The sequence below is a fragment of the Perca flavescens genome, chromosome 8 (genome assembly GCF_004354835.1).
Source record: "Perca flavescens isolate YP-PL-M2 chromosome 8, PFLA_1.0, whole genome shotgun sequence".
NCBI classification, from domain to species: domain Eukaryota; kingdom Metazoa; phylum Chordata; class Actinopteri; order Perciformes; family Percidae; genus Perca; species Perca flavescens.
Window position 1 is genome coordinate 11272492 of NC_041338.1, and position 13818 is coordinate 11286309.

A 13818-nucleotide genomic window follows, 5' to 3' on the forward strand; every position below is an offset into this window, starting at 1 on the left:
AGTTCAGAATGAATGCCCCTTGACCACTAGTTGTCCACTTGTTGATGTGTGCATCTCATTTTTGCAATGTAATGCCATCTGCAGGCCCTATGAGCTGCTCGCAAAAAATCTAATCGTCAAAATAAAATAGGTTATTTTTGACTGAAGTCCAATCACAAAAGAATCAGAGCACCGTTGACCAATCCCCTTGGCCTGGACTTAATGTTCAAAGAGATTTAGACAGAGGGGCTGAGGGTTGAACTTGTGCGCGTGCACATGTGCATGTGCTTGAGTTGCGTAGGAGTGACTCCCTTGTATAAAACCTTTCCAAGAGGGCACAGAGACACATAGAGCGCAGAGCGAGTGTGTGTTGTTTAGGTTGTTTTTTATTTTTCCTGAAGACATCTCTGCACCAAAAAAAAAAAAAAAAAAAAAGGCAAAAAGAGTAGGAAACTTTTCCAGGTCGGACAACCATGATGTTTCCCTGCAGCGCTCTGCCGCCTCCTCTATACCCGGGCTTACTGCGTCCCCCTGCGGCTCTCTCCTCGCCCCTGAACCGGTCACTCCACTCAGGCTTCCTAGTAGAAGATCTCCTCAGATTAAGCCAGCCTGTCAGTTACATACATCGGACTTTCTCTGCCAGAAGTCCCGGGGACATTCTCCCGCTGAGCGCGGGGCCGGGCGGCCCTCTCCGGGCGTTAGGACCCAGCACAGAGCGGTCTGTTCTTCAGAGCTCCAGCCAGCCGAGCCGCAGTAGCCCCGGCTCTCCGCAGACTGCCTGCCCAGACTCCGGCTACCTTAAGTTCGGCGTCAGCGCGATACTGGCACCGTCCACACGGAGCGGTGAGTATGAGAAAAGTATATGTATATGGAATATGATGGATATGATTCATGTTAAAGTAGTCTACCACAACTGCTGTTACTAATAAATACAATATAACAAAAGATGTAGCCTATTTATTATTATTATTATTATTATTATTATTATTATTATTATTATTATTATTATTATTATTATTATATGCTCTTGTAATATTATTAATATTTTGAAAATTTTACAATAGCCTATATGCAATATCAACTTCAACGCACCTTTTCCCACCGAGGCCATGCACTGCAAAACTGATGGTACTCTCTCACTAATGTTGACAGATTGATATTAGAATGTAGCAAATGCTAAATATATGGACTCTGTAGAGCCTTAAAAACTGTAGCCCCAGAATTAGTAAATGGCCAATATATTAACTATATATATTAGACCGCTGAGGTGAATCAGACATAACTAAAGAATTTTGGAAAAAAATCTTCTTCCTTGTAGGCACAGTTATAAGCCCACTATAGGCTATTTATTAAAATGTTATGAGAAGCTATAATTCCTTATATTTATCATGTTGATATCTCTGGTGTCTATGGTATTTTCTGTCCATGTTATTTCTCCTGCTTTCAAATAGCACAGATCAGCACAGTCAATTTGTTTTATTTTTCTGCTTGCTCCTCAGTCCAGAGTCTTCAGACTAAGTCCTTCCCGTTGCCTTTCTTTGATGGGAGCCTTCATCCTTTCATCAGAGCTTCCTATTTCACAGGTTGGTGGACTTACCATTGCAATATATTGACATTAGTAGTTTCAGAACTCCAGGGCAGATACTGTTCATAAATAGCTGATTTATTTGTGATTTTGATGGTTTCCTCCCTTCTTTATAATTGAGAATATAATAATTTTATCTATCACTTTATAAAATAATATAAGGATATATACTTAATTTTCACTTTGGCATTCCGCTCTTATCCACATCAATATAATGCAAAAATAGACAAAATCAGCTTTTTTCCTGCCACTATGGGGTTGCAGGTCATCTGTGTCAGGCTTCCTCTGACTGGTGAAATATGATGCATCGATTCCTTTCACAGTCCTATTTGGAGAACACCAAATACTAATACTCCTTTTAGGAGAGACTAATAATAAACATGACTGGCACTTAATTTGTGAAAAACAATGTAATCAATTTACAATCACTTTTCCCTTTATTTTTGCTAAGAAACAAATCATGAGAATAGAAAAATATGCAAGAAGTTTTCCTGGATTTATAAAAAATGTTTTATTGTCTCACAGAGTAACATCACACAAATATATCTACAGGGTTGGGGCGCCCGGATAGCTCAGTTGGTAGAGCAGGTACCCATATATAGAGGTTTACTCCTCAACGCAGCCTTCCCGGGTTCGACTCTGACCTGCGGCCCTTTGCTGCATGTCATTCCCCCTCTCTCTCCCCTTTCATTACTTCAGCTGTCCTGTCAATAAAGGCCTAAAAAAAATATATATATATATATGCAGGGTTGATCAATAACAGTGATTTAACAGTTACCTTGTCAGATTTTTGCCTCTCATGGCATGGCTGACCTTCTGTACTTTGATCTGGAACAAAAACTCGGAAGTCAGTCAATTTGTCAATGGAACTTTATTTTCCTATGCCTCACCCGTACCACCAACGTCTCATGAGTAGGCTAAATAAACAGCATTACAACACTTCAGCCTTAGAGATGAAAAAGAGTGGTTGTTAGGCTAAAAAAACTAATCCAAAAGCATTTAAAAAAAAATGCATTTCCACTAAATATTTATAGCTAACTGAATTTCTACTTGATGTTATTTACAGGTTATTGTAACTCAGGGGGTGTGGTGTTGGGTTGTCATAGATGGGTGCTGCATATAAAGTATATATATGCAGCACCCATCTATGACAACCCATATATATATATATATATATATATATATATATATATATATATATATATATATATATATATATATATATATATATATCAATTGATTCATTACCCTTTAAATAAGTATAATTAAGAAATCACAAGCTTGTAATAATTGTAACTAACTCATGGTGCCACCATGATATGATTCAAGAAACATTAGAAACTGATATTAATTCATATATTAATTAATTCATTATTTAATTTGCTGATATATCTGATTAATACTGGCATGTATAAAATGGGCTAATAGCCCTTTTGTAGGTGGAAGTTAATCTCTGACTACAGCAAATTTCTTTTTTACACAGAGCACACTTCTGTGGGAGAAAACGTTTTTCTTTTATTTTATACAACTTAACAGGACAAGCATACAATTCAATTCAGAAAAGTTGAGTCTAATAAGCTGTGAGTGTACAGCTTTTTTGGAAAAAAAAACACATTTTACCAGCTGATGTAGACGGTGAAGTCTCAGTCGGCTGTAAAGAGTCGTTGTCAGCCTTTTAGCATGGGAATACCCCGGACAGCTTGGAATCAGCTCCGCCAATTTGAAGGACTATTTAGGCGGCGCACTGACTGCTGACATTAGCACCAGTTGTCCTAATCTACAAATTAGTCCAGTTTGTCACGCTCTAAATATATTAGTGCCGTTTGTCATGGTCTAAATGTGAGGCGGGTATCTTCCCAGCTCAGGAACTCAGAGGCCTCTTCACGCGCCGTCGTTTTCCCACCAAGCCCCTCTGCCGGCCCACAAAGCTCTCAGCACCGTGACCAATAAGAGCCAAAACCACACACACACGCACACGCACACGCACACACACACACACACACACACACACACACACACACACACACACACACACACACACACACACACACACACACACCTTATAGATCTGTTTTAAAGTTAGCTATGTTAATCACAAGATCTCTGTTAAATTAACAGGTTTGAACCTGGATTGGATACATCAACATTGACCGGCATATTGATTAATTCTACAAAAAAATACAATATGTATATTTGAATATGTAGACATGATATCTGTAATAATAACTATAATCAGGTGTATGTAACAATGTGAACGGCCCTAAGCTCTCTGTTTCCCCTAAGGCTTGAGTGAAGACTCTAACAGCTCTACATAATGCTGACCTGTCTTTAATGGGCCTGTAATATACTGGCCTGTCGATGGCCTTTTCCACTCAATTCATTACAACACAATCACCTTTCTCTATGCATTTGCAGCCTATACAATCCCCCTTCATGCTTCATTAGAGGCAGTGTGAGCTGAGCTTTGGAGAGCCCGTCTCATTAGCATAGGCTCTGTTTCCACTGCTGGACAAATTGGGCTTTTAAAACACCAAATTTCAGGCAGAACAAGTATATTATGGGCGGCATCAGGGTGCCTGTGTGCAGATGATGGAAGCAAGTAGAGATGACTCTTTTCTGAGAGCACTGAGGAATGTGGAATATAATGGTAAACAAAAGTTTAGCAGAACTCCTGCTTAATCAGTAATAAATGTAAATATGTGTTAATTAATTAAAATGTACAGTAAATTTCATGTAGAAAAACTTGATCAGCAATTGATAAAGAGAAGTGATTTTGAGTCGTAAACGTCTCACCTATTCAATTTAAGACATTTAAATATGAATTAAAAGCCTTTCTAATGGCATTTTTTTTAGATAATAACTTTAACGATTACTAGTTTTAGAAGTTTTCTGGTTCTGCACACAACTTGTAATAAACCAACTAAAATATACGTAAATTTTCTTCTATTTCTTTATGTCTTTCTGGGAATTTAGGAGTTTAAGCAACCAAGTGGTGTTCTGTGGTTCTGTGTAGCTGATTATAACATCCCAGCTATGGGATACATGATTTGTAGAAGAATCTGTATCCTCAAAGTTAGGTACAAGGGGCCCCAAATACGCCCTGCAACTTCAGAAAACACATGCATATAGACAAAACACAAGCAAATTAAGAAAACAACTTCATTAATTTGACAACACATGTGCAGCATTCAACAAACGCGCTGCATATACACACAACACAACCAAATATACAAACGCGCTGCAATTAAAAAACGATGCCAAAAGAAAAGCAAACCCCGAAAAAAGAAGCGATGCAAAAAGAAAAACAACTTCATTAATTTGACAACACATGCGCAGTATTCAGCAAACACGATGCAGATACTCACAACACAACCAAATACATAAACGCGATGCGAATAAAAAACGATGCAAAAAAAAAAGCACACAAACCCCGAAAACAAATGCAACAAAAAAACGCTGCATCCAGATTCCACAACGGAAGATGTCTTACTTACAACACAAATGGAGCAAGCAAAGCAGTTTTGTCTTTATGTGCAGGCTGGATTTATTCAATTTGATAAATCCCACAGTAAATTGGCTGGTTAACTAAACAGGGAGGGATTATAAATAGTCGTTTTTTTGTATTTCAAGAGCGAATTGCTCCACAATATGAACACAGATTGGTCACTTATTTTGTTGTATAATCACAATATTACACTTGAGGGAGGTCTACACTTCAGTGATGCGCTTTCGGACCTAGAAATTAAACCCTCTTATTTAATGTGGCTTAAACAAACGTCAACGTTAAACACTGATGCAGACAGTTTTAAATGTTTTATTACCACGAGTTTACAGACACTTCTCTGCTGATTGAGTATCACCTGTGACCCGAGCCGAGACACACCCACCAAACGAGAGAAAACATAATCTCAAACATAGACTAAATATTTACAGTCTATGATCTCACCGTTGCACACCGTTCTGAGATTAAACGTCTCTCTCTCTCTCTCTCTCTCTCTCTCTCTCTCTCTCTCTCTCTCATAGACTGTTATGCTCTCCCCCCAGCCCAAAAGAAATCAGCTGTTCCATTGCTAAGTGTAATATTGTGATTATACAACAAAATAAGTTACCAATCTGTGTTCATATTGTGGAGCAATACGCTCTTGAAATACAAAAAATAGACTATTTAAAATAGTCCCTCCCTGTTTAGTTAACCAGCCAATTTAGCCTACCGTGGGATTTATCAAACTGAATAAATCCAGCCTGCACATAAAGACAAAATTGCTTTGCTTGCTCCATTGTGTTGTAAGTAAGACATCTGCTGAAAAGGTTATTGTATTCATTAGCATGATTGCCGTACTGTTTAGTTCAAAAACATCCAAAACACCAAAGGAAGATGAGCCGACCAAACGCGAGCTTTTATTTTGAAAAGTCGAAGCTCGAGCACGGCACCAGCCTCCCGGCTGAGACGGGAGCATAGACTGTATGTTACTAATATATTATATTATTAATAACGGCATGAGACAGGAGTTCTCTTTTTACTATGCAGCCATACCCGACTCTAATAAAAAGGCCGAAAAGGGGTCGAAAATCCAGCTGATTAGCTGTTCCCTCTAGAGGTCTGGAGAACTTCCCTTGTGGAATCTGGATGCAGCGTTTTTTTGTTGCATTTGTTTTCGGGGTTTGTGTGCTTTTCTTTTTGCATCGTTTTTTATTCGCATCGCGTTTATGTATTTGGTTGTGTTGTGTGTATTTGCATCGTGTTTGCTGAATGCTGCGCATGTGTTGTCAAATTAATGAAGTTGTTTTTCTTTTTGCATCGCTTCTTTTTCCGGGGTTTGCTTTTCTTTTTGCATCGTTTTTTAATTGCAGCGCGTTTGTATATTTGGTTGTGTTGTGTGTATATGCAGCGCGTTTGCTGAATGCTGCACATGTGTTGTCAAATTATTTAAGTTGTTTTCTTAATTGTTTGTGTTTTGTCTATTTGCATGTGTTTTCTGAAGTTGCAGGGCGTTGGCACACGTCGGCCACCGTACCCAAAGGTCTTAACAAATTTGATACACTTTTATTTTACTCTTTTTACATCACTAGATTCAGCCAGTTGCAGAACGCATGATAACAACTGTTAACCAATATGCTTCCATGGGGCTAAAATCAAATCAAATGGGGCTGGCTATTAAATCTCCACTCACTTTTGTGTTTTGTCCCTCCAGCCTCCTCCTCTGTGGTCCCTGTCCCGGGAACATTTTCATGGCCCCTGGCCCCCAGAGGGAAGCCCAGGAGGGGCATGCTGCGGCGAGCTGTGTTCTCAGATCTCCAGAGGAAGGCCCTGGAGAGAACTTTCCAGAAGCAGAAATACATCAGCAAACCAGAGAGAAAGAAACTTGCTAGTAAACTGGGACTGAAAGATTCCCAGGTACACACCAAGGACTTTAATCTTGTCAAATGTATTCATCACTTTACATAATGAGAATGTAGAAACGTATTTAATGCCCCATTGCTCTCATACAGTGCATTTAAAACTAGGTAAGGACATCTTCCGTCCATTTTGTACAGGGGTGCTCCGGAACAACGCTCTGGCACTTTTTTTCTCCAAGTGAGGAAATAGAATATTCTCGATTCGCATAATCTGGTTGAAATTCATATTTTCTAAAATCTTGAAGATACAATAATAACTCAAGCGTCTGTCATGTAAGAGAAACAATAACAACAAATGGAATGGTCAAAGTTGTCCTATTGACATTCAAGGTGTGTTGATTGATGCACAGCATCAACTCATGCATTGAGTAACATGCAAAAAAAAACATTCCACCTTAAAGGATTGCCGGTAGCTGTTGGCACAGTGAATTAAATTATGGTTCCTCAGTTTATAGCTAGCTGTTAACTAGTAAAGATGACAAGGCAGCAAAACATCCTTTCATTTTATAGTTTTAGTTCACTATTGTATGTAAACTTGCCACCCTAGGGACAGGGGTTAGAGTCCATAACCTTCGAAACAAGCCATAATTTGACCGTGCGGTCATACAGTAGGCGCGCTCCGGTACTTAAACAAATAGTACTACACCCCTGATTTTGTACCCCAAACCCGCTGTGAACAAGGTTAGTAGTTGATGAGGGCGTCAGTGACATTGACATTAGGGATGTATCGATATAATCCTCAACAATCCAATAGTACTGCTACAAAGTGAAAACGGTGATATATATATCGTCATCTTTAAGATGCGCCTTTATTTTGAAATTCACACATATTAATTTATTTTTATTAAAAAGAGTAGTCTGTTTTTAATGTAAATGTCTAGAAGAGCTCAGTAATGAAATTTTCAAATCATATTTTAGTTGCTTTTTGTAAATATATATATATTTCTGTGACTGCGCACCGCCCCAGTTGCTAGTAGCCAAGGAGGACACGGAGAATTAAAAAAAGAGGTAACGCGTAATTATCTTTACTTGAGCTTCTGCGCGGGAAAGTAGCCAGACGCCACAATCGTCTGAACATATATTGAGAAATACAGAGAGAGTTGTGTGGAGCTGATAGTCTTAATTAGCTTTGTAGCAACTCATTTGGCAATGGCTTGAATGTAACGGACGTTTGTTAATATCAAAATGTTATGCACTAAAGCTTTAAGTAAAATTCAAAAACTGCCTGTTCAGAAACTGCCTTTCTACCAACTAAGATGCTAAGAAAACAAGAGCATCAATAAAATATGATTGTAAAAAAACAACAAAATATGATTAATGGATAGATGGATTGAACAATTGATTGATTGATTGATTCCTCTGATTCCTAACATTTTAGATGCCCAAGAAGCCAGAAATACCAAAAAGCTCATTTCATTCACCTTACAATCTAGATGGCATAGAATATGAAATAGAATGATAAGAATCAACTGGCAAAAAAAAAAAAAAAAAAAAAAAAAAGATTATATATATTTATATATATATATACACCAGATTATAAAATGTTATATGTTATGTTATGTATATGAGCAATTAAAAAATATAAATGTAAATATGTGTTAATTTATAAAAAATGTACTGTCAGTAGCAGCTGATAAGGAAACAACTTGATACAACTTGTTTTTTTTCTGTGTCCTGTGAAGGTGAAGATTTGGTTTCAGAACCGCAGGATGAAATGGAGGAACTCCAAGGAGAGGGAGCTGCTGTCGACAGGTGGCTGTCGCCAGCAGACCCTCCCTACCAAAACCAACCCCCACCCAGACCTCACGGATGTAGGCAGCACCCATTGCCACAGGCTGGACAGGAATGCACCCGCCAGCCAAGTACAGCTGGACAACCATGGGTCACATCATCCCCACCACCACCACCATCACCATCATCATCACCATCCTTCCTCTCCGTCAGAGTCCAGCAAACAGTCAGAGCTCTCCGAGTCAGACAGTGAAGAAATCACAGTTTCATAAGACCTTCATAGAAGATTCAGACATCTGATTACACTCTTGATTCGTTTTTTTATACAGTCCCCTACAATAAGATACTGTCAGCAAGGATGGCAGGACAAAAAGAGGATTTATCGAAGAAAACTGGTGAATGAAAGTGAATACCAGAAGTGCTTGAATCTGCTCTGTACATAGTTGAATTTTCTCATCCATTGCCCCTGTGCCATATGTCTGTACAGTGTTGTTTATATTACTTGTACTGTATATGTAGTTCAGTATATCTATATACAGTAAATAAAGTATACTGAGCTATTTTAGATATTTGTAGATTGAAATGTTTAAAATTCTTAAATGTACAAATTGTTCTTTCATGCATATTTGTGTTCTTTATATTTTCTCAAATAAATCTTGACAAGTCTCATTTAGTGTTGTTGTCTACTAATATGAAAAACAACATTACAATGAAGCTTCATTTGTAACTCTGCAGTGAGCTAATGTTCTGTCACCATTAGCTATACCCAGTATAAACATGTACGTGTTTAAACTGCAACATATTTTAAACTAAAAATTATAGGCTGTTAAGTCATTAGCTTAGCTCTGGCTTAAAGGTCCCATGGCATGAAAATTTCACTTTATGAGTTTTTTTTTAACATTAATATGCATTCCCCCAGCCTGCCTATGGTCCCCCAGTGGCTAGAAATGGCAATAGGTGTAAACCGAGCCCTGGGTATCCTGCTCTGCCTTTGAGAAAATGAAAGCTCAGATGGGCCGATCTGGAATCTTCTCCTTATGAGGTCATAAGGAGAAAGGTTACCTCCCCTTTCTCTGCTTTGCCCATCCAGAGAATTTGGCCCACTTATGAGAGAGAGAGAGACATCATGGCTTTCAAACGAGCAAAGTGGCAGTTGGTCAAGGCCACACCCCCACCCTCCACCTTGCCCCCCCCCCCCCCCCCCCTCTCCTCCTCAACAGCTACAGACACAGAAAGACGACCTTGTTTAAATTATCTATCAAACCTCTTTGCTGTGTCCTTTATAAGATTTAAACTGCATCTGTGGTTTAGTCTAAACCCAGCTGCTGTGTGCTGTACAAGTCACCTACTATAAATGGCAGCAAAGGTAGTACATTTCAAATGTTCAATCTACAAGATAGAGAGAAGCAAGTGGGAAAGAGAAACAGGCTTTTTTTTGGGGGCAGCAATCAGCTCAAATCACAATCGGCTGCTGATCAGTAGACAGCAGGGGAAAAAAACACAAGATGGCGATCACAATACAAATGCAGGATACAATATTAATATGGCAGGACCTGAAAAACACATGGTAGTCACTTGTGTCCATTTCTCAATTGATTTACAGACGGATGCCGCAGAGGCTTAAAATATAAATGTGAACAGGCATGCCAAAAAGCCTATAGGCTAATCACAAAACATCCATCTCCAATCACAGGGTTTCTGCAGCTTTCACCAAGTCAAATTGAAGAGACCATTATGAATGAAATTTAAGACCTTTATCACATCAACTGAGCCCTAAATTCAGTTTTTACAAGCCAAGTATCGCCAAGCTTGCACTTCCCCATAGCTGAAGAATAAAATCAGTTTTATGGCTGTGTTACAATCAGAAAGAGTCTCGCACTGATAACACGAAAGCTGATTGGCTGCAATATAAGTTATATGTTGGTCTCATTTGTAGTCATAATACAGCGAAATATTTGGACTAGCAAAAGAAAGAACTACAAAACCAAGGAATAAAAAAAAATGAGCATAATGAGGTAGCGTTGCATGGACTTGGGAAAATTAAGACCTGTTTAAAATGATTTAAGACCTAGAACACAATACTTCAGTGAATTTAAGACTTTTTAAGCCCCCTCGGAAACCCTGAATCAGATCTCTGTACACATCATAAGACAATATGTATGGGAGAGATTTTGCATTTGATGTTCACATTAACAGCATCCATCTGTAAATTTTGTCAAAAAAACTAAAGACTAAATAAGACTAAATGACCACCATGTGTTTTTCAGGTTCTGCTATATTAATATTGTATCCCATTAACAGTTTGTGATCGCCATCTTGTGGTGTCCGTTTTTTCCCTGCGGTCTAGGCTACTCATCAGTGAGGGCGATTTGAGCTGATGGCTGCTTCTACAAGGAATGCCTTTTTTTTTTTTTTCCACGTCTGAGAGATATAAATATTTATTGGACCCATAGTGTTCAGACCTTCTTTGTGCCTGGCAGTTTAAGTATTGCCTTGCACCCGAGTATTTTTGCCTTGATGTGTGCACAGTTGGTCATAGGCTCTCTGGGGTAATGTGCTCCCTGTGCTTTAGAACAGTGGTTCTCAACCTTTTGAAGTCGCGACCCCCCAAAAAAAAAAAAATAATATGGTTGGTGTTTGTGACCCCTTCCCACCGTCTTCGACAAAGAGAGAAAGAGAGCTGCACCGGTGTAAACTGCTGTTTCAACACACCTGCTGATTTTTCTTTGGAGGGGGGGGCATTTTAACCTTTAATAGACAGAACAGATGTAGACAATAAAGGGGGGAGGGAGAAAGAGAGAGGGGGGGGACTGTGCCTCTGCACATGGGCATGGCTCCACCAGGTGAGCTACCCAGGCACCCTATAACCTGCTGATTTTGAGTGTTTTTTGTGAATGCTCTGCTACGTTTAACCAAATAACGCTTTGCTTTAATGACAGTTTAGTTTTAGTTGTAGCAGCTAGCACCTAGCCTTGTCCAGTGTGCTCCAGGCTCTATGGACTTTTTCCTCTCTCCCAGGCCTGCCTTTAGACCCCTTTCTGTGAACGGAGCTCTGAATAGAACACAGGAAATGTACCAAACTCACACAGTAATGTCAACAAAAAAAAAGTCTAGTCTGGTTGGTATTTCAGAAAGCAGGTTTAGTGAAAACTCTGAGTTTGTTAACCCTGAGATGAGGGGAAGTCTGGGTTTTCTGTTTCAGAAAGAGAGGTAACTTCACCTCAGAGTCAGTTACTATGGTAACTGAGCCTGTGAACCTAACCTGAGGCCCGTTCCAGAAAGCAGGTTTAGTGAAAACTCTGAGATTGTTAACCCTGAGATGAGGGAAACTCTGGGTTTTCCGTTCCAGAAAGAGAGGTAACTTAACCTCGGAGTCAGTTACTATGGTAACTGAGTCTGTGAACCTAACCTGGTCGGGAGCAGGTTTTCTTCAAGAAACCTCGAGTTTGTCTCAGTCTCCTCCCTCTGACACAGCGCTCTTTCATTTCCTCATTCATTCATTCAGTCTGTTTCAGGCGCATTTTAGCGCAGTTTGTTATAGGCATGAATAAAAAAAAATAAATAAAAAAAGATATGTTGGTTTATTAACCATGTTAGGCAGACTAGCCTATAAAACATTTTATTTCTCAAAACATGGCATTTCCTTTTGTCTACGATCCCAATGATGAAGAAGCTGCTTTACTTCACAGAGTTAAACATACGTCGGGAGAGGATATTGAAGCCCCGACATTTTAATTTTCAGATAACTTCCTATTTGAGCGGTATCGTTTTTCTTCCCAGTCGATCAAATATGTGGCCTACATAACCTTATCCGTCCTCATATCACTAACGTCAGCCATCTATGCTTTTACATCCCATCAGATTATCGCATTACTGTTTTTTTGCAAACGGCATTTGTCTTTACAAAACTGGTGATGCGGAGCATTTTAGTAAAGCCACTGTAGCAAAGCGCCGTCAGAAGAGTGTGACTCGATCTGAAACGTGCTTTAAACGTTTTTAAAAAGGAGTTCCACAGTATTGCAGGTGAATGATGTAAACCCTTTGAAATAAAAGATTATGGATTATAATTCTGATAATGATGTTGCTGCAGCCTCAGAATGGGATTAGTAGGCCTAGGACTTTGTTGCCCGCAGGATTGCACCTAAATGTAATAGATTATAGGTTCAATACCATTTCACCAGTAATATTAGGCTATAGGGCCTACTTATGATTCAATAGGATATACACTATATTGGAATATACGCATTTACGCTAGCAGCATTGTCTCCCACGCAAATACTGTCTTTTGCAGCAGCCGCTGTGTTGCTTTTTTTTTTTTTTTTTTTTTTAAGTAGCATGAGTATTTCCGCAAACCCGTTTGTTTGTGGTTGTTACCATGGTGAATCGTAGTATCATTGCTCCATTCATGCTGCCTTTTTATTGTGGTGGTGCACGCGCATGAACCTACTCCGAGTTGATTGAACCAACTCATATCAGCTGATCTGAAACCGAAAACTCGGAGTTTCCCCATCTCAGGGTAAATCAACTCAGAGATCAGGGTTAGACTCAAGAGTTTGTTAAACCTTCTACCTGAAATACCACCCTGGTCACGTTATTGAATTTGTTTCTCCACAACTATCTGGTGACCCCCAACAATTATCGTGCGAAGTCACAGCATTTTGAACCTTTGAACTATCTACAGTTAAGCTGTGCTTTTTCCCCACTATGGAAATTGAAATTAATTACACAAACTCTTATTTGTTGTTCTTTTTTTTTATTTGGGATGACTAACAAGGCCATCATCATCATCATCATCATCATCATCATCATCAAAACAATGAATTAATTACACAGTGGTTTTGTTAATGCAAACTTTATTTACATGATGAAATAAAAACAATCACTGACGTCATGCCATACTGTTTAAGCCTACAAACACAACGGAGAGGCTGCTGTTAAATAACGCAAGGGAGGTGTTAGTGGAGGATATTAAATACAGTATTTACAGCCAAATGTCAACCCACTGCTCAGATCTAACCAGCCTGTATACAGCTCTGCTTGGTCCTCCTGAAAAGCAGCTCAGCTTGCTTGTAGAAGGGACATACTCGAGTCCCAATTGGCTGAAAAGCAACAGCGGGTCGTGCTAA

The 13818-nt window shown here is 39.1% G+C and overlaps 1 protein-coding gene across 1 annotated transcript; it reads left to right on the forward strand.

Moving 5' to 3' along the window:
* Positions 1–286: 286 nt before the first annotated feature.
* Positions 287–9168, forward strand: LOC114560763 (homeobox protein DBX1-B). Its single transcript, XM_028586374.1, has 4 exons — positions 287–822; positions 1479–1562; positions 6757–6959; positions 8644–9168. Exons 1-4 carry the CDS (start codon positions 453–455, stop codon positions 8962–8964), a joined length of 978 nt encoding a protein of 325 aa, XP_028442175.1. The 5' UTR covers positions 287–452; the 3' UTR covers positions 8965–9168.
* Positions 9169–13818: the final 4650 nt, after the last annotated feature.

Excerpts from the sequence above, each read along its gene's own strand:
- LOC114560763 (XM_028586374.1), top strand. The coding sequence starts at position 453 with ATGATGTTTCCCTGCAGCGCTCTGCCGCCTCCTCTATACCCGGGCTTA. Across the intron at positions 823-1,478 it reads GGCACCGTCCACACGGAGCG|TCCAGAGTCTTCAGACTAAG; the intron begins GTGAGTATGAGA and ends CTTGCTCCTCAG. Across the intron at positions 6,960-8,643 it reads TGGGACTGAAAGATTCCCAG|GTGAAGATTTGGTTTCAGAA; the intron begins GTACACACCAAG and ends TGTCCTGTGAAG.